The sequence below is a fragment of the Nuphar pumila genome, chromosome 13 (assembly GCF_984573655.1).
Source record: "Nuphar pumila chromosome 13, dmNupPumi1.hap1.1, whole genome shotgun sequence".
In the NCBI taxonomy this organism is placed as follows: Eukaryota; Viridiplantae; Streptophyta; class Magnoliopsida; order Nymphaeales; family Nymphaeaceae; genus Nuphar; species Nuphar pumila.
The window spans coordinates 71,158,309-71,181,076 of record NC_143261.1 but is presented as its reverse complement, the minus strand read 5'-3'; the positions used below and the strand labels follow the sequence as shown (position 1 = coordinate 71,181,076).

At 37.8% G+C, this 22,768-nt stretch overlaps 1 protein-coding gene across 2 annotated transcripts; it reads left to right on the top strand.

Annotated features, from left to right (window-relative positions):
• The first annotated feature begins 9,860 nt into the window (after positions 1–9,860).
• Positions 9,861–22,405, top strand: LOC149818660 (uncharacterized). Of its 2 annotated transcripts, none has more exons than XM_089984889.1 (6): positions 9,861–10,444; positions 16,533–16,569; positions 17,332–17,568; positions 17,682–17,729; positions 21,530–21,972; positions 22,166–22,405. In XM_089984889.1, the coding sequence occupies exons 1-6, from the start codon at positions 10,143–10,145 to the stop codon at positions 22,254–22,256; spliced, it is 1,158 nt and encodes a 385-aa protein (XP_089841015.1). In that variant the 5' UTR covers positions 9,861–10,142; the 3' UTR covers positions 22,257–22,405. The 2 variants fall into 2 exon arrangements, with proteins under 2 accessions (XP_089841015.1, XP_089841016.1); XM_089984890.1 differs by having other exon boundaries at positions 21,530–21,992.
• Positions 22,406–22,768: the final 363 nt, after the last annotated feature.

Genomic DNA, 22,768 nt, shown 5'->3' with positions numbered 1-22,768 from the left:
AAGTAGATTTATATTTATTCGTCTTTTATCAGTCAGAGTAAATCATGAAAGACAAATCGTTGTACATATAATGTATCTGAATCATTATACCAGATATTGTCTCAGAGTGATTTACACAATGACGTCTGTATCTTTGAAGTTAACTCGATTTGTTCTTTACTAAGTCTAAACATCGTGTCAATTTGTGTAAATCACGATGGAATGTATCATTCGCTTAGACAAAGCTCGTAAAGGCAAATCGCAATAGAATATTCAAACGGATTTGGTTCGATTATTTGATGGGTTTTGGTGGCATGGTTATACTGATTATGATGTAGCAAATTGCGATAGTACGTAGTCTTTAAACGTATAAATTGTTTCATCATTTTATCAATGTTTGTATAAATTGCAATATGAAGATAGCTCGTAAAAGCAATTCATAATTTGTGCAGTACACAACGCTAAACACTTCGATTTTTTTTTATGAAGGCTGAACATTACAACGATTTGTTCAGTGGCACTTGTATGTTACGCTTATTAAAAAAAGAATTATACATTTATAGAATGTCACTTTACAAAAAAGAATTATAGAATTATAACAAAGAATTATAGAATTACAATAAATAAATATCGGGATAAAAAAATCATATAATGTTTATTCAGTGGCACTTAACGACTTAGATGGACTTTGACATACAAATCGTCTCTTTTTTTTTCTTGGTGGACTCTCTTTCCTTGGTGGCCTCTTGGTTCCGGCAATCTTATTAAAATCACTGGTAATTAGCTCTACCAGTGATCGCATTTGTCTCTCCAAATTCCTCACCTACTTCTGTAACTCCTTATTCTCCCTCTCCAGCATCTCAAACCTTGTGGCAGAGACTAGCTTCTTTTTTGTGAGTTGTGTTTGCTCCTCATCGTGTACTGCAACTGAGGGAATCGTTGTTGTAGCCAGAGGGACACGATGAACGTGTTTTCTATGCTTGAAGACGACATGATGGGGGACAGAAGGGATGTATGGGTTCCTAACATTTTCACGTTCCTTATTCTCAATCTCCAGATTTCGACACATGGGTTCCCAATATTTTTTAAAATAATTGGGGTCATATTGTCGATCTTTATAATCATACGCTATGACACGAACATCTCCTTTGTTCCAGCTATCCAATTGTTCACTGAAGTATTCATGCCAATTCACGTTTCTGATCTCACAACTTTTCATCTTCCTTCTCGCTTCCACAGGCTGCTTTGGAGTAGACTGTCACAAGTCAGCTTGTAGGAGAACTCGACTACCATAATGCAACCTAGCTTCATAATTGTTAAATAGCCAAATATCGCAATCATATAGTCTCACAGACTCAGCAACAACCTCTTGGTCCTTGTCCTCTCCACCTCCATACGATCTCCACACAACCTTTACATTAGAGATTATGGTTTAGGTATAAATATAATTATTCATGCTAATGAATGCTAAATATTAAAATGATTTATAATAATGAGTGCTAAATATATTACAATGATTGTTACTAATGAGAGTTTTGTATTAAAATAATTTACACTAATGAATGTTACATATTACAACAATTTACAATAACGAATTCTATATGCTAAAATGATAACGCTTTGTACTAATGAAAAAAAATCCTACAACGATCATTACTTAAGAAAGCTAACGATTACAATGATTTACGATAACAATTTATACTAAGGAATACAAAATCCTGCAACGATCATTACTTAAGAGTGCTAACGATTACAACGATTTACACTAATGAAAGTTAAATGCTAAAGAGATAACAATTTGTACTAAGGAATACAAAATCCTGCAACGATCATTACTTAAGAATGCTAAACATTTCAACAATTTATACTAATGAATGATAAATGTTGAAATGATTATAAACGATTTTAAATCATTTACCTCATTTAATTGCAGACCATCTAAAATGAACTTAGCATTATCTTGCTTTACATTTATTCTAGCCCATCAGCCGATCTTTGGAAAACCATAAAATGCAGGGCCACACTGAGGATGCAAGGCGACAATATGTTCTCACAACCAGGCCTACAAAATCATATATATTAGTAAGACTATAACCTTCAACTATCTTAGTCTACAACTATAAAATATGTAATAAATAATTACCTGGACAAATGGCCCAAACCCTGCGAAGGTTTTTATATCATTACTTGCAAGGTAAAGTTGATTGTACAAGTGTGCGAGCATAGCAGCACCCCATGCATACTTGTCGACTTCATCTAAGTCTTCCAAGAATTACAGCCAAAGGTAACTTATTCTCGAACTAGACAAATCAAAAAATAAAGTAAGTCTAAAAAAATAAGGAAGGAAGCCATGCAACTCTTGGTCAGCTCTTTCAGATGCACATATAGCGAACCGACCTTCCAATTTATTACGGAAAGAATAAACTTTCATCGATGTGGAATTGCTTCCACCAGAAATACATTGCCTTCATTCCTCCATCGATATTCCTAAAAGAGCCATGCACTTATCCCTTGCAGTGTAGTTTGAATCCCGTAATAGGACAACACTTCCATGGCACTTAAGGTCCGTAATTCGCACCACATCTTCTAGGGTCATGGTGATATCAAAAGAATCAAACTAGAATGTGTTCATCTTATTATTCCACTTATTTACCAGGTGGGTCATGGTGTTCTAGCATGTTTCAAAAGAATGTTGGTCCCAAAGGCCACCGAAGTGTATATTTTGCAATCAATCTTTCTGATATTCAATGAGTTGTCCATAACACGACAGAACTACAAGTCACTGACACCGCCCTCTGAGCTTTTCACTTAGTTCTTTACTTCTCTTGTGACCTCCCTGTAACACAAAATAGTATATTATTCGTATAAAATCAAAATTAGTCTCACTTGTACTTCTATACGTCGATGTACACAGTAATCGCTATAAATAATAATTATTGCACACTCGCTATACATAATAACCATTATACATAATCATACATATAACAGTATATCGTTCACAGTAATCACTATACATAGTAATCGCTATCATATTAATCGCTATACATAATCATACTTATAACAGTAAATCGTTCACAGTAATCACTATATATAGTAATCGCAATTACAGTAAATCGTTCATAGTAATCGCTATATATAGTAATCGCTATCACATTAATCATTATACATGGTAATAACTATCATAGTAAATCATGACAAACATGATCGATTTACGTACCTTGGTCACACTTTTCTCCTTTTCATCTCCTCCCTCCATCCTCTGCCTTTCTTCTTCCTTCCTTCGCTTCTTCGGCTCCCTACTCTGCTTTTTAATTTCTTCCTTCCTTTTCATTTCCTTCTCTTCCTCCTCCTGCTTTTTCCTTTTCCTTTTCTTCTCTTCCTGCTGCTTCTTCCTTTCCCTTCCCTTCTCTTCCTTCTGCTTTTTCCTTTTCCTTTCCTTATCTTTCTCGTCCTCCTCCTCTCTTTGCCTTTCCTTCTTTTCTTTCTCCTACTTCTCTTTTGTTTGCCTTTCCTTCTCTTCATTGTCCTTCTTCTCCTTCCTTCGCCTTTCCTTCTCTTCCTCCTCCTGAGATTCTTCCTTTGTCTTTCCACTTCCATCTTCATCATTTGCCTTTCCTTCTCTTCCTCCTCCTTATTCTTCTTCAATTGTCTTTCCTTCTTTTTCTCCTCCTTATTCTTTCTTTGCCTTTCCCTCTCCTCCTCCTCCTCCTTCTTCCTTTGTCTTTCTCTCTCCTTCTTCTTCCTTTGCCTTTCTCGCTCCTCCTCCTTCTTCCTTTGCTTTTTCTTCTCCCTCTCCTCTTCCTTCTTTATTTGCCTTTGCTTTTCATTCTCCTCCTCCTTCTTTCTTTGTTTTTCCTTCTCTTCGTCATCCTTTTTCTTATTCATCTTTAGTTTTTCCTCATGCTTCCTTTGATCTTCAACCTCAATATCTGATAGATATTGCTCTGCATAATACAATTCCAACACTTTGTCTCTTTCTTTATCATTCTCAATCTTCATTATATTTTGATACCTTTCATAACGCTCATATAGATGAGACTGGAGGATCATTTCAGTAAGTCTCATGAAATTGAATGATAGAGGATTTCTGGTCTGACGAGCTTTAGACATTGCTAACCTGCACAACACATAAATTTCACCGCATCATTATATGTTATAACCACCCCCCAAGTATATAATATTACAAATTATCTCATTCATTAAACAATCACCAACATTACAAAATGTCACAATATTTGGCTTCATAAGTAAACATCGTTGTAAGATTTAGCAAACTTAAGTACAAATCGAGGTAACTTCATAAATACACATCGCTACTACTTTAAATATATAAATCGTTGTTGCTTCAAACTTACAAATCATTGTATAAATCACAACCTTTATAAGTACATATTGTTATAACGGTTGGGCTTCATACGTAAATATTGTTGTACGATTTATCAAACTTAAGTACAAATCGTGGTAATTTTATTAAATTGTTACTGCTTCAAACGTATAAATCATTGTTGCTTCATAAAAATAAATCATGCTAACTATTTTTTGACACCCAGAAGGTGGATAGGTACAAATCGATTTGTTTCAGTATGAAAAAAAGTGTTATTTAGCATGAATAGTAAAACCAGTTGTAAGATTTAGCATTCAAATTTACAAATCGATTTGTTTGCATAACGAAACCTTACACGAAACTCACCAAAATGATACGAGTTTTGGTAATCTGACGATGGAGGAAAAACACTCAGAAGGTAGATGCAGTCGATGGTGACAACGATGCTATCACTGCGCAGATGACAACAAAGGGTGCTCCGACGGCAGCAGACAAAGGTAAAGGTTGCTTCGGCGATAGCAAACGATAGCAAAGGGTACTCCGGCGATAGCAGACGACGGCAAAGGGTGCTCCGGTGGAAGCAGACGACGACAAAGGAGGGTTCGGTGGCAGTAGATGATGGCATAGAAAACTCCTGTTACAGCAGATGGTGCAAAAGTTTACTGCTTAGGGCGAAAATGAAACGTTTGGACTTTGAAGAGTTAACATCATTCTCGAACCGACGTTTCACTTCTCTAGATGGAGGATCTTGAACCGTTGTTTCACTTTTCTAGATGGAGGATAGTTTTGTCCTTTTCTCAAATCATCATTTCATTGCTGGAAAGGGTACTTAAGTCTTTGCAACTACACCAGACTCTGGTGCTAAGTGATACCGACACACACGAGGATACGAGTCCCACATGCTTATATATGTGGAGTTCATTCGGACCCTCGAACACGCACTATAGCAAACAATGCATCTAAGGGGGGGACATATAACCTGTTTCGATAATCGACATCTACATATTCACCCCCCTCAAAAACATCCATCCACCATAGTGCTATCCGACAAGCGGATCCATATATGCACTGAGGTATGCACTTTCAGCTTCCACGGGTTTGTCACCAGGGTACGTCCCCCTACTCGCCATAATGATGAGAAGACCATCCTTGAGGGTTGAGAAGGTTATCCCTCTCATGTGCACCCACCAGCTTTTGAGCGCTTCTATCATGTACCGATACTCCATTCGGTCTAATCCCCCAAGAATCCTGCAAGGACTGTTAAGCTCATGGGTTTGGCTACCCTTATTATTTAGGATAGTTATTGTCACGGGCCTACTTCTTCAATAGGCCAGTGCGACGCGAAGGTCTTTCTTTACAGCCACAAGCAGCCCGTGACAGTTCGCCCGTGACAGTTCTGATATCTTAACTTAGTGATATTTATCTTAACGGTTTGCATGTACAACTTATAAAAAGTTTGTGGGGGAGAGTTCCAGGATTTTACAGAGCATGCTTTTTCAAGAATAGTGGTGCAATACATATCCAATCCCTTTATAAAAAGCTATGGTCATAGCAGATGAAATATGAATGTTGAACAATAGAAGAACTACTTCTCTTCTCTTAGATAGCGATGGATCGGTTTTTCAGCTATGATCCATCAATAGGACATGCATGATAAACCATATAATAATAAGGGTAAAAAAGACCGTGAGCTAGCGATTACCAGATGCTAACATACACGGCTCCAATCCGGTGACCCAACCCAAAACCCATTAAGGGACTTTTAATACCAATACAACCATCCAAACCCATTAAGGGATTTCTAGGACCAATAAAACCAAGCACCATCCATCTTCAATAGATGCATCTGCCATTATTGCACATGAAAAAGTTCTTTAAATAATATAAATATCTAATTTCATGGGTCAAACCAAGGTGTGTTGGTAGGACAACAAATTCAGCATTTGCTGGAACTGGAGAAGGACCAAGCAAAAATGAGAAATATATGCTGACAAAACTGGCTAAGTCTCTAAGACAGCTCCAAGCATTAAGAACTCCACCCAAAGAGCCAAGTATTATACCAATTATGGGAGATCTTGAATTCTCATGTTGTGGGAAATAATTACTTATGATTCATCGCAATCACACAGTCATCGTTTAAAAAGCTGCCGAAATTGCAACAAACAAATGAAAACAAATTTCTAACTCTTGGGGGATGTTTGGATATGCCCACTTGTAAGGATAAACATACATGACAGGAGGATGGTATATTCTCTTGTGGAACATAGTTATAAATATCAGCATTTTTTTTAAAAACTCATGATTTTATGCCGGGATTTTCACACAAAAAAAAAATCTTCAAAAAATATGATATTTTCAAAATATTGGTAGTGTGTTTTTATTGCAATATTATTAGGGATGGCAGTGGACCGGGGTGGGGGACAAGGTCTCTACCCCCTCCTCGTCTCAAAATCATGCTCTCCATCCCCACACGAGTTTTGATTTTAACCTCCATCCCTGGTCCAAATGGAGCGGAGCCCCATTCCCCTTCAGTCTACTGCCATCACTAAAGAATGTTGGGAACGGGGCAGGGCGGGGAAAATTGTAAGTCCATCCCCGCATCCATCCCTGCACGGGTTTTGATTTTAACCTCCATCCCCATTTCATGTCCTCCATCCCCGATCCAAACGGGGCCAGGCGGGGCCGGGCGGGGCCCCGCTTTCCCCCAGTTCACTACCATCCCTAGATATTATCATGTTATTAGTGCAATATTTTTATTGTATATACTTTATATTTTTGTTGTTTTTCTTGTATTTTATATATTTCTTATATATTTTTAAAATTGAAATATGCCAATATTTTTCCTAGAAAAATAATTTTTAATTTAACACAGTATTTTCCTTTTCGGTAAAAATCCCGATAACAAGATTCATGACTATGTTGTGGATCACAATGCAATTTCCCAGATTATAGTGTTTATCTGGATTAATGAGTGCATCCAAACACTCTTTTAAAGGGGCAGAACTTTCATTCCCAACGTGATCGTTAAGAGCTGAGAGTTGTTTGATAATGTTAAAAAAATGGTCTTATGGTGTGTTTGGGCTTCATGTCAGACTTGGTTAAGTTCATGAACTACAATCTACAATGGTTCCTAATTTGCAATGCAATTCTTGCTTGAAAATGTGACCAAGCTCTTGAATTCCGCCATGTTAAAGTCAATGGAGTTCATCAACTTGGTAACATTTCGTGTGACACCCAAACAAGACCTTGAAGTCCACACTGACCAATAATTGGTCGAATAAAATATTAAAGAAAATCAGAGACATGGATTTTCAAATTAATGAAAAAGGTCAATAGGTGTACATTGCAACTTCCTGTCTTTTTATTCTTTTGGACTAAAGTTTAGCAGGAATGGGCAGGGCAAGGCTGACCCACATTAGCTATTTGGACACGATAATTCATGGTCTCAAATATTGACATTGGGATTTAAATTTTTTAAAAAATATTTTTTTAGAGAATTTTGAAAATGTCGACGTTTGTATATTTACAAATATATGAAATATATAATATTCTAAACTATGTAATCGCCATAAAATCATGATAAATTGTGACACTTTAATAATCAGTATTGTAAAATATCATGAGTTTTTGTGAATATGATCAGTTTTAGAAAAATGTTGTGATAAAATCACAATAGTTTCAAATATTGCTGATATTTTTTAGCAATGAGATCAAACATAGTCGGATATCTGATTCGACTTTCAGAATTTGATCTCTAAAACAAGACCTGAACGTGTATCCATATCAGATTTGGATTTGCTTACTCAAACTATTGTCATGTTTAGGTTGAATTCAGATGGTCTTTTAGGTCGGATCTAATTCAGATTCGGATTAAAATCTGATCCAATTTTATCACATGTATTTTGGACCTGGATTCAGTCCTACATGATCAGATTTAGATCTGCCATTTGTATTTCAGATTATGATTCGGATCAGGCAAGATCCGTGCAGGGATGGAGGCGAGGATGGAGGTCTGGATTTTGAGACGGGGCGGAGGTAAAGACCTTGTCTGGTGCCCTGCCCCAGTCCACTGCCATCCCTACATTCAAACAATTATCTGACTCATACATTATGTGAGAAAAGAAACAAAGAAAAGCTATTCATAGCCTTAACCATCGGATTAGAGCTGACCTGTGCCACATGCCCACGGATACCGTCCATGTTTTTTAAAATAAAAAGATTTTATTGTGATGTTTTCAGAGGATGATACAGTCCTTAAAAAAGCAAGAAGCTTTAAATTGACACTTATTTTGAAAATATCACATTTTTATCTCGATATTAATGCGAGAATATTTTTGTTTTTATTTTTAGATCTTATTTGCAAATTTATATTTTTATATTACTGATATTTTATTGAGATTTTCCTGAGAGAACCAAAAGATTTTCACAGGATGTTTGTCATTGACAGCACGTTTGTTTTGGTCACAGGTGGGTTGAGCCAACAGAAAATTCAAAATAAAATAATGAGGTTCAATAATCCATTCCTAATTCCTCACAGAACAATTATTTATAAAAAAAAAAAAAACCCTAATTCTACTTTCAGATATTAAGTAGACCCAATATCTAAATACAAATATTCAAAAAAGTTAAAATCTAAAACGAATCCAAATGAATTCTTATTGACCCGGGGCTTCTACTATGCTCCTGCATCAAACTCACAATCACAATTTCTCATGTTTCACTAAACTTGAAAAACTACCATGATTGTGATTTGCATAAGTCCATCCTTGTCTCCATCCCTGCACGGGTTTTGATTTTAACCTCCAGCCCCCGCCTCCGCCCTCGATTCAAACGGGGCAAGGCGGGGCGGGACCCTGTTTTCCCCCGGTCCACTGCCATCCCTAGTGGAGCTCAAAGAAATGCAAATACCTTCCTTTCCTCTTCTTAAAATCCACAATTATATTTCAAACTATACAATTGATTTAATATCCCAATTTCCAAATCCAAGGGATCCTATATGAGTTGATAACAGATAATTACATGTTCATGTATTTTTGGCGCCTATGAGACCACTCAAATCCTGGGGTGGAGGGGTGTGGGGGAACTTGAGAGAGCGTGTGAATCAATCGGATTTGGTATGGGTCCCACACCAAAACCATTTAGATCCAAGTAGCGATGCAAACAGATCGGATCCAGTATGTCACTTCTATGATTTTTTGGCTGCTCCTATCCCCATCCGGATCTGACTTTTCTATGTATTGTTCTGATCCAAATCCGATCGTTGGCATCCCCAAATCCAAGGGAACCAAAATTTCAAAAACGCTAAATTTCCAAAATCCTAATCATAAACACGTCATCTTCTAAATCACAATGAACCGAATCGGAACATCCGATACGATTCGGCCATCCTACTCTTGCACTTTTTTTGATGACGGACATCCTAGCTCTTACACTCTGAGGATAAGTCGACAACGCCTCGCTCGTGCTGCGTCGCACGTGCGAAGCCATTGATAATAAAGACCCCCAGTGTTTAAGCACCAGCCCGCCCGCCCGCCCTTCCTTTTTCGCCCATTTTCCTCCTCCCTTTTTCTCTTTTTCCTTTTGCAGAGCAGAGCAGAAGAACGAAGAAAGAAGGGAAGAAGAAAACAGCGACGACGAGGTTCAAACTCTAGGGATCCTCTCCGCCGATCAGTCACAGAGCCAACGAATGCCGGTCGTCGATCGCCGTCTCCGTTGCGCCGGTCGTCGGCCACCGTCTGTATGGCGAGGGGGCTGAGATCTCCGGCATCCGCCTGATCCTTCGGTCGTCTTTCCGTCCTACTTCCCCTGGCGGCCAGGCGACGGCGCGCGGGCGAGAGAGATGGGCGCGGTGACTTCGTCTATGGCGGCGAAGTTCGCATTCTTCCCGCCGAACCCTCCCTCGTACAAGGTAGTCATGGAAGAGGTATCCGGCCGGTTGACACTCACCGAAGTCCCGCAGAGGGAGAACGTCGACGTCCTGAAGCTCCCCACCCGGCGCGGTACTGAGATCGTGGCGATGTACGTGAGGAACCCCATGGCCAGCCTCACCTTGCTCTACTCGCACGGGAACGCTGCGGATTTGGGGCAGATGTACGAGCTCTTTACCGAACTGAGCGTCCACCTCCGCGTAAATCTGATGGGGTGAGTGGCTTCGCTTTCTCTTCGTCTGATTATCGTTGCTGATGGAACTTCTGGGGTTTTCTTTTTGAGGGGATTATAGTGTTCATGGATTCCTGAAAATGTTTTATTTTTTGGGAGCTTTTTGGTGTTGGATACGCTTATGCTTCGCTTTTATCTGTTTATTTTACTATTTTCTGGAGTTTTTATAAATCGAAAAATGATAATGCTACTGTTGCACGGTATATTGGATTACACATTCCATATTATGTACTTTTTATTGGTTTACACGGTCACTTTAAAAATTATTTTCTCAGGTTTTTTCTGCTGGAATTTGAGATTTTAGATTTTGAATTTTCAGTCATCCTTTTGCGAGGATACTATTCTAAAAAAATATTTTTTATTTTTTTTTATTTTTTAATGTTATGCTACTTTTTTATTAAAACATTCAGTGGCTGGAGTTTATTCTCATAGACTTTCTCTTGTTTATTTCTGAAAATCTTTTTTTATTTTTTTATTTTTTAAAGACAGATATGGTTTCTTGTGTAGTTGCCAAAATATCCACATTGTTTTTCTCTTTAAATAATATTATTTTCTCATCATTTATCTGTGACAAAGAAATCTAACCACTGATTGGATGTTAAAAATTTTGAAAATATGTTTTCCATGTAGCATGTTAAACCATGTTTACAAAGTTGAAAACTGTCGCCTAAATGCATAAAAAATGAAATTTTCATTAAAAACTCCATTCTTTTGCTTTGATGTTATATTTCAGCCCGAAGTCATGGTAGCTATGGTTTTCTAATTCAATCAAGTGCACGGTATTAGTTTTATTAGTTTTTTCGACTTTTACACTATTAGAGTATAAATTTTATTGTATTCACAGATTAATTGTTGGCTTGATTTGTTTTGTCGTCATTACTATAATTTATAGGGTTTCGTTTAATAAAAGCTATCTTGCTTGTGCAATTAATGCTCGGTTTGTATCATCATAGGAATGCATAATTTCACAATGTCCTGAAATTGTAGTATTCTTTTAGAAATTCAGATTTGGGAGTTTATTAGTTTTCACTTTTCAGTAATTTACTTAAGACATTTTTATCGAAATCTTAACATGCTAAGATTGCATGTAGTTATTTTCTTGCCTGATGATACATGCTTAATGTTTTACATGAGTGCAAAATTGTAATTCGTTTGCATTATTATTATTTATTTATTGTGAAGTTCTCTATGTTCTAAATGTATTCAAGTGTTACTTATTTTTGGATATTTCTTTAGTTTGCAGATACTATTTCCTTCTTGTCTGATAGTAGGATTTTTTCTTTCCTTTTGCGTGTTTCAGTTAGTAACTCAAAGTGATAATATTGGAGAGAAATTTGAAAAACCATATTGAGTAAATAATTCAGTGATAAGGAGTATCACTTCTGAACCCCGCAAGAATCAACACCCTAGTTCAACTACAAAAACTAAAAAAACTAGGAAAACATGGAAAATAATGAAAAAATCAGGAAAATAACTAAATTTCACCAATAATTCATTCATTAAGCTCTTTGTCTCTCTACAATTAATATTTGTAATGAAGAGAGTTAAACTCTAGAAACCCTAATCCTAATATGGATCTAAGGTAGATCCAATCCTAAACTATGATCCGAACATGACTTACGAACCAATATGGATATGAGATAGATTCGATATGAAATAAGATCTTAAACTATGATCTAAACTAAATAATTACAAGAAAACCAAATAATGAAAATGGATCCGAATGAACCCTGTAGACCCTTTAGTGTCTTGCTCCCGGTCCTGCATCATTCTCCTTGGTTTGGAGAAGACTTTCCTTCGTGGTTGGATCCCACTTGCGTTTTTTCTAATTTTGTCCCACGTTGTGGGTTATAGGCCCACAATATGGAACCAGATCTTGGTGTTGCTCTATCAACTGAACGATCCAAGCAAGATCTATCCCAACATGCATACTGAAACCGAGAACATTCTTTCCAAACCAATCAAAGTCATGTAAGATGCCTCCAAAGTAAAATAGGTCAAACAGATTTGGAGCAGATGGCTGAGACAAAATTTGGATCCACTGTAAAGAAACCTCATCCATAGCTATTTGTGAAAACTCACACTGATCTGATTCAAACAAGAAGAAAGTTTGAGTAAGCTTGGGTTAGGCAAGATGGCTATATGATGATTTTGGATCTGGTTATTATAGTTTGGATCCTGATTAGTTTTGGGTGTAAATGTTTTTTTTAGAAGTTCAATTTGGATGGGGTCAACGGATTCTAGATTGGCTTTTGAGGGATCCAATAAAATGAATTTGGATTCATTATGAGACTTTGGAAACCCTCTTTAATTGGATAGGGGTTTTTAGGAAGATCTTGGATTAGTTCTATTGGATGTTTATTTGGACTGAATCCTAATTGGGTTTCTCCTACATAGGTTTGAGTAACTTTAGGTATAGGATTGTAAGTACTAAATAGGTATGCTTTCTTGGATGTACATTTTTAAGGCTTTTTGAGCATGATTTGAAGGAACAAACCTGGTGTGCATCAAACACTGCATCTCTTCCCATGTTTGAATTGTTATCAAACCTTGGTTCTCTCGATCCTTCTGCAACTCATCTTTGGTTGTCAAAGGCGGCAGCCTAGGCACATCCCCATTGTCCGGGCGACTAGGTTTGGATGGTGGGGCCCTATTTTAATGCTTAGGCTGGGACTGCATAGGCTTAAGCCTATATCGGTCCATTTTTTTTTTTTTTTGGGGGGGGGAGGGGTTGACAAAAGGACATATAAAAAGGGAAAATGGGCCCTAATTTCCCCATTTTCCCCCTTTCACAGTCTCTCCTTCTCTCCTCTCTCTCGGGTTTTTTCAAGAAGAAGAAGAGGACCAAGGTATGCCCTCCTCTCTCTCTCTCTCGTGTTTTTGCAAGAAGAAGAATTAAAAGAAGAGGACCAAGGTATTCCCTCCTCTCTCTCTCTCATTCTCTCTCTTCATTGTCTCTCGGTTTCTCAGCTCTCTCGTTCTTAGTTCTCACCCTCTCTTTCTCTCTCTCTTGTTCTCTCTCTTCTCCTTTTTTTCTGTTCTTTTTTTCCTTTTCCTTTCCTTTCCATTTCTTTTCTTCTTCTTCATGTTTTCCCTTCCTCTTCCTTTTTTCCCTTATTTTTCTTGTTTATTATACTGTATTTCAGTTATATTATATATATTGTATTTTAGCATATGATATATTATATTATATATATATATATATATATATTGCATTTATGTATAAATATATCTGTGTTTATACTGTAATTTATATGTAATCTGTTTGTAATTTAATATAATCTGTTTATATATAATGTTGTATCTATGTAATATAATTTATTATATAAACAATTTGTTTGACTGTTTCTCAGTTATATTTCTTAGCTAATTTTGTTGTTGACCTTAGTTGTCATAGGCGCTAGGCAGAGCCCCTAAAAAGGCCTAGGTGGGGCCTAGGCGGTTCTCCAAATAAAAAAAAGTTAGAAAAGACATAAAAAACATCATAAGAAACATGTATACAATATAAAATCAATCAACAATAAGCAATAGACAAATAATATGTCATTGGACACTGTAAAGCAATTGTATTACATAACCTTAACCTGCTCAAACAAATTAAGAATAAATTAACAATTAACTAAACAAACCATACAACTAACAATGTGAATGAAAAATACACAAAAAATAAAATTATGTATATAAAAAAATTAACAACAATAGACATAATACAAGCAATAGATAAATAATGTCTTCTTCTTCTCAACAATAGACATAATATAAGTAATAGACAAATAATGTCTTCTTCTTCTTCTCCACAATAGACATAATACAAGCAATAGATAAATAATATGTCTTCTCATTTTTCTTCTCGTGCTCGAAGAAGAAAACAAATGATATGTTTTCAAAAATAAAAACTTCAAAAAAAAGCCTAGGCTCTAAAAAAAGACTGGGTAGTCGAAGCCTAGGCAGTAATATAGGTCCCCACCGCCCAAACTTGGTCGCCCAGGCGGTGGGGCTGCGCCTGGGTCGCCTAGGCACCGCCATTGACAACTAAGTTGTTGACTGATTACGATGTTATGTTTGTGAGTTATATTTCTGGTTGATTGTTTCTTCGTTATATTTGTGTCTATGTGAGTTATATATCTCTGTGTGTGTACTTCATATATGATCTGTTTTATTGTTTGTTTGTTTTTTCAGAATTCACACTTTAGATGCACCTACAATCCACACACACACAGATGCTGATGCATAGTTGCACACACACACACACACACATATATATAATTATGTATATTAACATATCATAAACATATATGTTGCATGGTTTGTTTATTCAATTGTTCATTTTTTCTTCTTATTTATCTATTTTTTAATTATGTCTATTGTTGACTTGTTAATTTTTTTGTATACATGATTTTATTTTTTGTATATTGTTCATTCACATTGTTAGTTGTATGGTTTTTTATTAATTGTTATTTATTATTTATTTTTTAGTAGATTATTTAATATAATTGCTTTACATTGTTCGACAACATGTTATGTTTTGTCTATTGCTTATTATTGATTGATTTTATGTTGTATACATGTTTTGTTATTAATTTTAACAGTTTATTTACATATTTGTGTGTTTTTTTAATTTTTTATTTGAGGTACTAACTAGTCCTCCTAGTCTTTTTAGGTGCTCATCACCTAGGCTTTGCCTAATGCCATCGACAACTAAGAACTCATCCCACCACACCTGGGTTGGACCTCGAAGTCGTGTTTCTGCCAACGAAACCCTATGATGCTCTGGAATATAATGGTACTCACGGTAGAACCACCGCATAGACCCAATCAAAGAATATCTTCGCATCCAACGAACTATGAAACTCTGAAAATTCCACTTTGAACTTGTAGGTGTTGGCTTGTTGGTGTTGGATCTTGGTAGAGTTGGATCTTGGGACCTGTTTTGGGTGGTTGAAAGGAGTTTGAGTTTGGCTTAGGTTCAAATTTTTTGTTTGGTCCTTGTTGTGGATCTTGGATTGTGTTAGGGTCTAGATATGTATGATGAGGGATTTGGGTATGGTTCAAGTATGGATCATTGTTTTGTTTCGGGTTTAAGTGGTCTGAGTAATGAGTTTGGTTAAGATCTGGTTGGATTACGACCTGATAGGGTAAATTATGAGTCGTCGGACCCGGATTAGGGTAGGATGGACCTGGATCAGGTTTGGGGGTTAATGGTTTGGTTTGGATATGATCCAGATCCATAAAGTGGTTTGGTTTTGACCTGGTCTAAAACCAAGATGGAGCTCCATCCAAACCTGATTAGGCCAAGTTTGGGTCGGTTCCACCTTAATGGTTCAAAAATACTGGGTTTGGGGCTGATCCGAATCAGACCCGGCCTCAAGAGGTAAATGGGCTTGAATCTGGCCCAGACCCGACTGAACTGGGTCTAGGACCCTGGAAGAGGCTTGCAGAGGTTGTGGAGGGGAAATCCGATTCTCCCCTGTTCAGCAGGTGGGAACCTCCCACTTGTGTTAGGATAGGAAACAGGTTCCCTCATCGGATCTGTTAGGGCCCAGGGGAGTGCTGTGGCCAGTGGGTGTTAGCCTGATAGCAGACATCCGACAGCTGGCCGTTCTCCCACTCGTGGATGTGTAGACACCCTCCCTCGCTTGCTTCTCCATGGCAAGGGGAGGTTGTGCAACTGGCGGGTGACCCTCCTGTCGGCCAGTGATGCCCAACGAGTGGTCACTCAGTGGTAGACGGCTGGCAACCAGTTGTCTCCCCACTCAAGTTATCGAGTAGGAGCAACCAATCATATTTAGGGCATCGAACGACCCTCCTCACCACTGACTATGTCGGTGCCATGGGAGGCCATCCGGTCTGCAGGCGATCACCCGGCAGAAGGCTTGCAGACGATCTCCAACCATGTTTCAGCTAGAGGATGAGTTGATGATTCGATAACACGTCATTTGTGCTTCCCGAAACGAAAAAGATTGATAGTGCTTGTTGCATCTCTCAATAACACGACATAAAACTTGTTAGCTTCTTTCTTTTCTGAGTTTATATGACAGCTATGCTTATCTAATAAAACCTTATATTGCAGGTATGACTATTCTGGTTATGGGAAGTCATCTGGGAAGGTATGCTTCATGTCTATGCTTCTCTAGTGCCTGTGACCTTTAGTCAATGTTAACAAGTTCACCATATTTTTTTGCTCTGAACAACATTAAGAATTTCATGGTGGTTCCACACCGAAGCTCACCATATTGAAGTGCGGTAGTTTTTCACTTCCACGGCTATACTGGGACGTTGAGAAGTTCATAGATTTAAAATGACATGCAGTTTCATGTACTATATGTCACCATCATGGTATTTTTACTATTTTATAGTGGGCATAAGACACATTCAGTAGCTGGACTTTGGAAATGCACAATAACTTTTAATATTTTCTATAAAACGATTAAAGACACATGAACCACAATGCCTTTTTAAAACCAACAAGGGGTATAAATTGGTGGTGAACGTGTTTACATCAACATATGAACGTGGAGGTTAACAGCTCTCTAAGTAATTGTCATGTATAACACTAACAGATACAGCAACTTACCACTAATTGTAGTTTACAACTTTAGAAATGTAATACATTTTTTAGTTTGCTCTCTCTATGGATCTACCAAAATGCTGTTGATGATGAGAATTGATACTTGTCATTAATTCCTTGATCTGCATCCTGCACCTGCACTCATATGCACATGCATAAACAGGCATATGTTGTGATGATGATGCATGCACATGGACACACACATGCACATGCATACACACAAAGTTGCACAAAAAGCAGTATATATTGCAGAAAAGACTAATTTATTTAAAAATTTGTATCTTCCTGGCTTTTCTGGTAGCCAAGTGAGCAAAATACATATGTGGATATTGAGGCAGCTTACAAATGCCTCCAAGACACTTATGGAGCAAAGGAGGAAGATGTTATTTTATACGGTCAGTCAGTGGGGAGTGGCCCAACTTTGGACTTGGCAACCCGCTTGCCTTGCTTAAGAGCTGTTGTGCTGCACAGCCCAATAATGTCTGGCTTAAGGGTCATGTATCCTGTAAAGCGGTCATACTGGTTTGACATTTACAAGGTTTGGATCAATAATTTCTTTAGTGAAAGCTATATTTGCTTTTGTTTACTTGTTTGTGACTTGATGTTAAGCCACGCTTGTGATCATGCATTTTCTCTTTTTTCTTTTTGCAGAACATAGACAAGATCCCGTTTGTTAATTGTCCTGTGCTGGTCATTCATGTAAGCTCTTTTACCTGCACCTAATAGTGTTTTGCTTCTGCTGATGTTGGAAACACTGGGGGGTTTTCTCTCTAAGTATAATCTAATTGAACCTATCATTTTAGTTTGCCATGCTTTTCACATCCTACTTTACAAGTGCATCTTTTGGTTAGTTCCTGTTAATGTGCTGTTTAGAGTCTCATCTTCAGTATTGAATTCTTTTCAAACATAAGTAGTGGTTTCTTTTTGCCCCCTCTACATAAAATGTGGCTGACCCTATTTATTGTGAAATGGTAGGTACTGGTGATAATTAGCTTTCATTCTGCCTTGTAATTTTATCTTCTGTTTATATTTTGTAACCTTTCTGATTAGAACCATACATTTTTTCTTTTTGTTTTCCCATTAAGGGTCACATTAAGTATTCTTATGATAGATTATAATTTTGTGATTCGGCGTATACCTCTTCAAAAAGAAATAGGACAGTTGCTGGAAAATTGGTGATTGCATTGTCCTAGTGTTTTTATCAGAGTCTTTGCTATATCACATAGGTGCAGGTGCATATACGGGTGTGGCGATGTGGCACTTTAAAAAAAACTTGGGTGCGGGGAGGGTATATATATAAAATAAAAATTTCACTAAAGAGAAAGAATGAATTTGGGTCTAGAACAAGTGTAGATTTATATTAAGATCCACACTTGATCCAGATTCACCTTTTTTAATAAAAAGGTGGGACACAAACCCCTTTTCCTCTCTTGGTAATCACACCCCACGTCTCTCTCTCTCTCTCTCTCTCTCTCTCTCTCTCTCTCTCTTCGTAATCCTCACCCCATCACCTCTCTCTCACTTTCTGCTTCTTTCTCTCTTCGTGACCCCCACCCTACATCTCTCTCTCTCTCTCTTCGTAACCCTCACCCACCGCCTCTCTCTCCCTCTCTCTTCATAACCCTCACCCCACCGCCTCTCTCCTCTCTCTCTTTTCGTAAACCTCACCCACACCACCCCTCTCTTCTGTCTCTCTTTGCAGCCCCCACCTCTCCCCCTTTGTAATCCCACCACCGTCACTCTCTGCAAGTAAGAGAAGAATAAGAAACTAAAGGTGGTATGTGTACCTCTCTCTTCGTTGCTCATCTTTTTCTTATTTCTCTCTTTGTCTCTCTTTTCTTCTTCTTTTTTTAAAGACATGAACCAAAATGGACTTGGTTAAAGTTGACTGAGTCAATTTTTTTGGACAAATATAAACCTGAGTGCAGGTTGACTGCACCCGGTGCAGCATATTTTTGTATTTGCCACACCGGGTGCCACATCCGCACCCGCACCCCCGTCCGTGTGACAGATTCTTTGTGAAAAAGGGTTGAAAAGGTAATAAAACCTGTTGAACTGCTTACAGCCTTTCTCTATGTTAACATGTAAATTGTTGTCATCTGTGCCAGTGGAGCTCTGCCACTCTCTAGGCATAGATAGAATGCAAAACTTACTTTTTCTCCTGGCCAATGTTTTCCAAAATTTTCTTTTCTTTATGGGGTTCTTCTTCTGGAATCTTGATGGAGTTAACTAAAGGCCGCCAGCCAGATGCGACTAAATAAAGACATGCTAGGAGCTCAACTCCCACCGAAGGAGATCCAATTCGGATATACCCTGTAGTGCATCTATTAGGCTGGTTTTGCTAGGAAGAGACTCCTAGTTAGATTGGATTCTAATTTGTACTTTCTGATTTGGATTTATATGTGATTCAGAACTTGACTTAGTCAATTTTTGCATGTAAAAATATCTTAAACAAAAATCAGGACTCAGTTTTGCCGGTCATAGGGTTTCCCTTCTTGAGTACTGGTTTGTTTGTACTTTGGCCAATTCAATCTTTGAGTCCAGTCAGTGCGCGTGTGACCTGCTCCTGGTGTTCATGTTTTCTACTCTCTGATGCCGTTCTTGTTCATGTACTAGAAAATCAACCATTCAAAAACAACTCTCCGATGATGAATATTAGCTCTCCAAACTAAACATACAAATGATTTTTTCTACTTATTGATGTAGTCATATGAAAAACATATAATTAGACAAAGTTGGATGATTCAGAAGACAATGTCCTATTCGGGACGATAGAAAGCATGTGTATGGTGACTAATATTGTGTTTATAAATTTAAAGCACCATAATTTTTTCAAAGGGTGCTTAAGCAAATACCTTCTTTGTTCTATTGGTGAAGAAGACATCCTCATGTGACATTATCTAGATTTTTGTGTTATCAGAAATGCATATTCGGATAATTTAGTTTCTTGAATGTCAGCATGGTTCATGTGGATGGAATTTACTATGCACTCGTGAATATCGACTATGATGGAGAAATATGAGAATTGGCTTGTGGCCTCAATCTATGAAGAGAAGTCTAAGGTACTGACCTAGGAAATTGCTGATTGGTATACCATCATCAATTTCAATCTCAGATAGCATGTTCTTCCCATATTAATGCCTTGATTCATCTTCCCATAAAATTGGTCCGTGAAAGCTCCAAGAGATGCATGCCTGGGCATAGGGGATGAATTGATTACTTTTTGCTGAGTGGAAAAAGAAAAACACGAAAGGAGTTTGATCAGTTGTTTTATTTTGATCTCGGGACTTCCTTGGGAGCACTTTCACTAGCAACATTTCTTTCACGTATGACCACCTCTGCATAAAAAACTTTTGTTTTTTCTTTGTGTTCTTGCTTTAAGTCTAGTCCATGGGATTTGTCAGGTGTTTGGACTTTGAAGTGTTATTTTGATATGTCGAGGTTATGCATTACATAGAGAATTTAACTAGAGTTTATAAGACAATCAGTGGTGATACATAAAATATTTCTGGCATGCTGGATGTATATCATTTTCTAATTGATATTAGATTTTTTGAATGGTCTTTTTAGCCACTCAGTATATTGGGCAATTTGATTCCCTTTCATTGTTATGTTAGTAACAAACTATTGACAAATATTGTATTCAAATTTGGCAAGAAATTGACAAGATCAATCATGAAAATTGGTTTCCTTTTTCCAATGGCATGAATCTTTCTTTTGTAACAGAAGATCAAAATTTACTCAAACATTCTGTCATACCCATGTGAGATCTTGGCATCATCCAATATGTTAGTTTTTTTCGTTAGAGGCTCTACATATTTGATATGGGCTTTGGTGATTACATTGAAATAGAATTGAGATCAAGTGGGGCTGTATCCCAAATATGGGTGGTGATCAGGTGCAGAGCAGCACACTAGAAGTATGCAATCACATTTCACCTGATCCTCCCTCTTGAAATATGTTGAAATATATGAGCATTTTACGGGAAACACTCCTAGCAATATTTTATTTTACTTTTTCTGTACCAGCCATCAATATTAAAGGCTTTATTATTTAAATTTTTGTGAGATTCTGCTAAGTCCATTACTGTTTGTGACAATGTGGAAATAGCTAGCCAGTCTAAATACTAGGCATTCGCAGAGATACCCTCATGTCCTACCTGTGCTGCCTTTTTTGCTGCAAGCAGTACATTTCGCAATAGGAAAACCACCTTAAAGAGTCATGCTGTCTTTCATTTGAAGGTCTGTGGGGTCCATCTTTCTTTCTTGGAAAGATTGTATAGTTTTTGGAAACAAGACAATTCAAAAGCATAATCAGGTTCTTTATTGCATAAAAGCTGCTTTCATTGAAACAAGGTCTATCCTATTTACACTGCAATTTCCTTATAAAAGAATGTGTACTTATGTTGTGAAGACTGTGCTTATGTACTTCATATAGAATGGTTGAAAGACCCATACATGTTCCTTGAAATTTATGATGTATTTTCTTCTGCATTTCAGGGGACTGCTGATGAAGTTGTGGATTGCTCTCACGGCAAGCAGCTGTGGGAACTCTGCAAAGAGAAATATGAGCCTCTGTGGCTTAAGGGAGGGAACCACTGTAACTTGGAACTCTATCCCGAGTACATTAGACACCTAAAGAAATTCATTTCAGCTGTTGAGAAATCTCCAGGCCTGAAGAATGGACCAAAACAGAATGCTGATGTCTCAGAGCCTTCACGCCAAAGCACTGACTACCTGGAGCCTCCACGGAGGAGCAGTGATCGGAGGGAAAAGTCTAGGCCTAGCACAGACAAGCCAGGGCGTTCAAGAATGAGCACTGATCGCAAGTCGAGAAGAAGCATTGATCGGCACGAGAAGGCAAGGACTAGCATCGACCAGTTGGAGAAGCCAAGGAAGAGCACAGATCAACCTCCAGAGAAAGCAAGGAACAGCATTGATCGGTCGGATAGAAATTGGACATGCTAAGAGTCCTTTCTTTTGTGTTATAAATATATCTTTTTCTTCTTTTTTCCCTTTTTTTCTTTTTCTTTTCTAGTTCTTGTTGTTGTTGTTGTTGTTGTTGTTGCCTTGTGAATTATGATATATCGTGGGAAAATCTAGTTATGTTGACTGTTCAAAATGAAATGGTGGCAGCTTTGGAGACATGATGAGGTCGGTGGGCTTGTGCAATACTGACTGTTTCAGGCATTCGGCTGCTCGGGTCTTAGAGGGCAAAGAAGGTTAGTGGCATTTTTGTGGTCAGGGTGTGTATTTTCTGACGTGGGTGTTTTATCAATTATTGATTTGTCATCATTTGAGGCTGTTTCTATTTCATAGGGGGAAAATGTAACATTTCTAGTGTACTTCAAGAGAAATAATAGATCTATTTAACCACCTTGTCTTCTTGCTTTGTGAACTCCTGAGACCTACCTTATAGCTCTTTTTCCTGGAGTGGACCATCTCATAGATGGGGCCTATCACTGTGTTGAGGATGGTCCATTCAAAGGGATGGCATCCAGTATGGTGTGTTGTTTTCATGTGCAGGTTCGAATTCTGAATCGTGATGCTGGTGCCATGATCCGATTGTTGGTCCATCTATCTCCTGTTTGGAGACGGTTAAATGCGACTCTCTTCCATGCATCTTACTCTGAAACTCTACTTCCAGAAAAACTGATTGCCTCTCTGTTGTTGCCTATTTGAGTAATCGGTTTACGGATTGCCACAAGCTCGTGATTGCTTCTTGGTGTTCCATGGTTT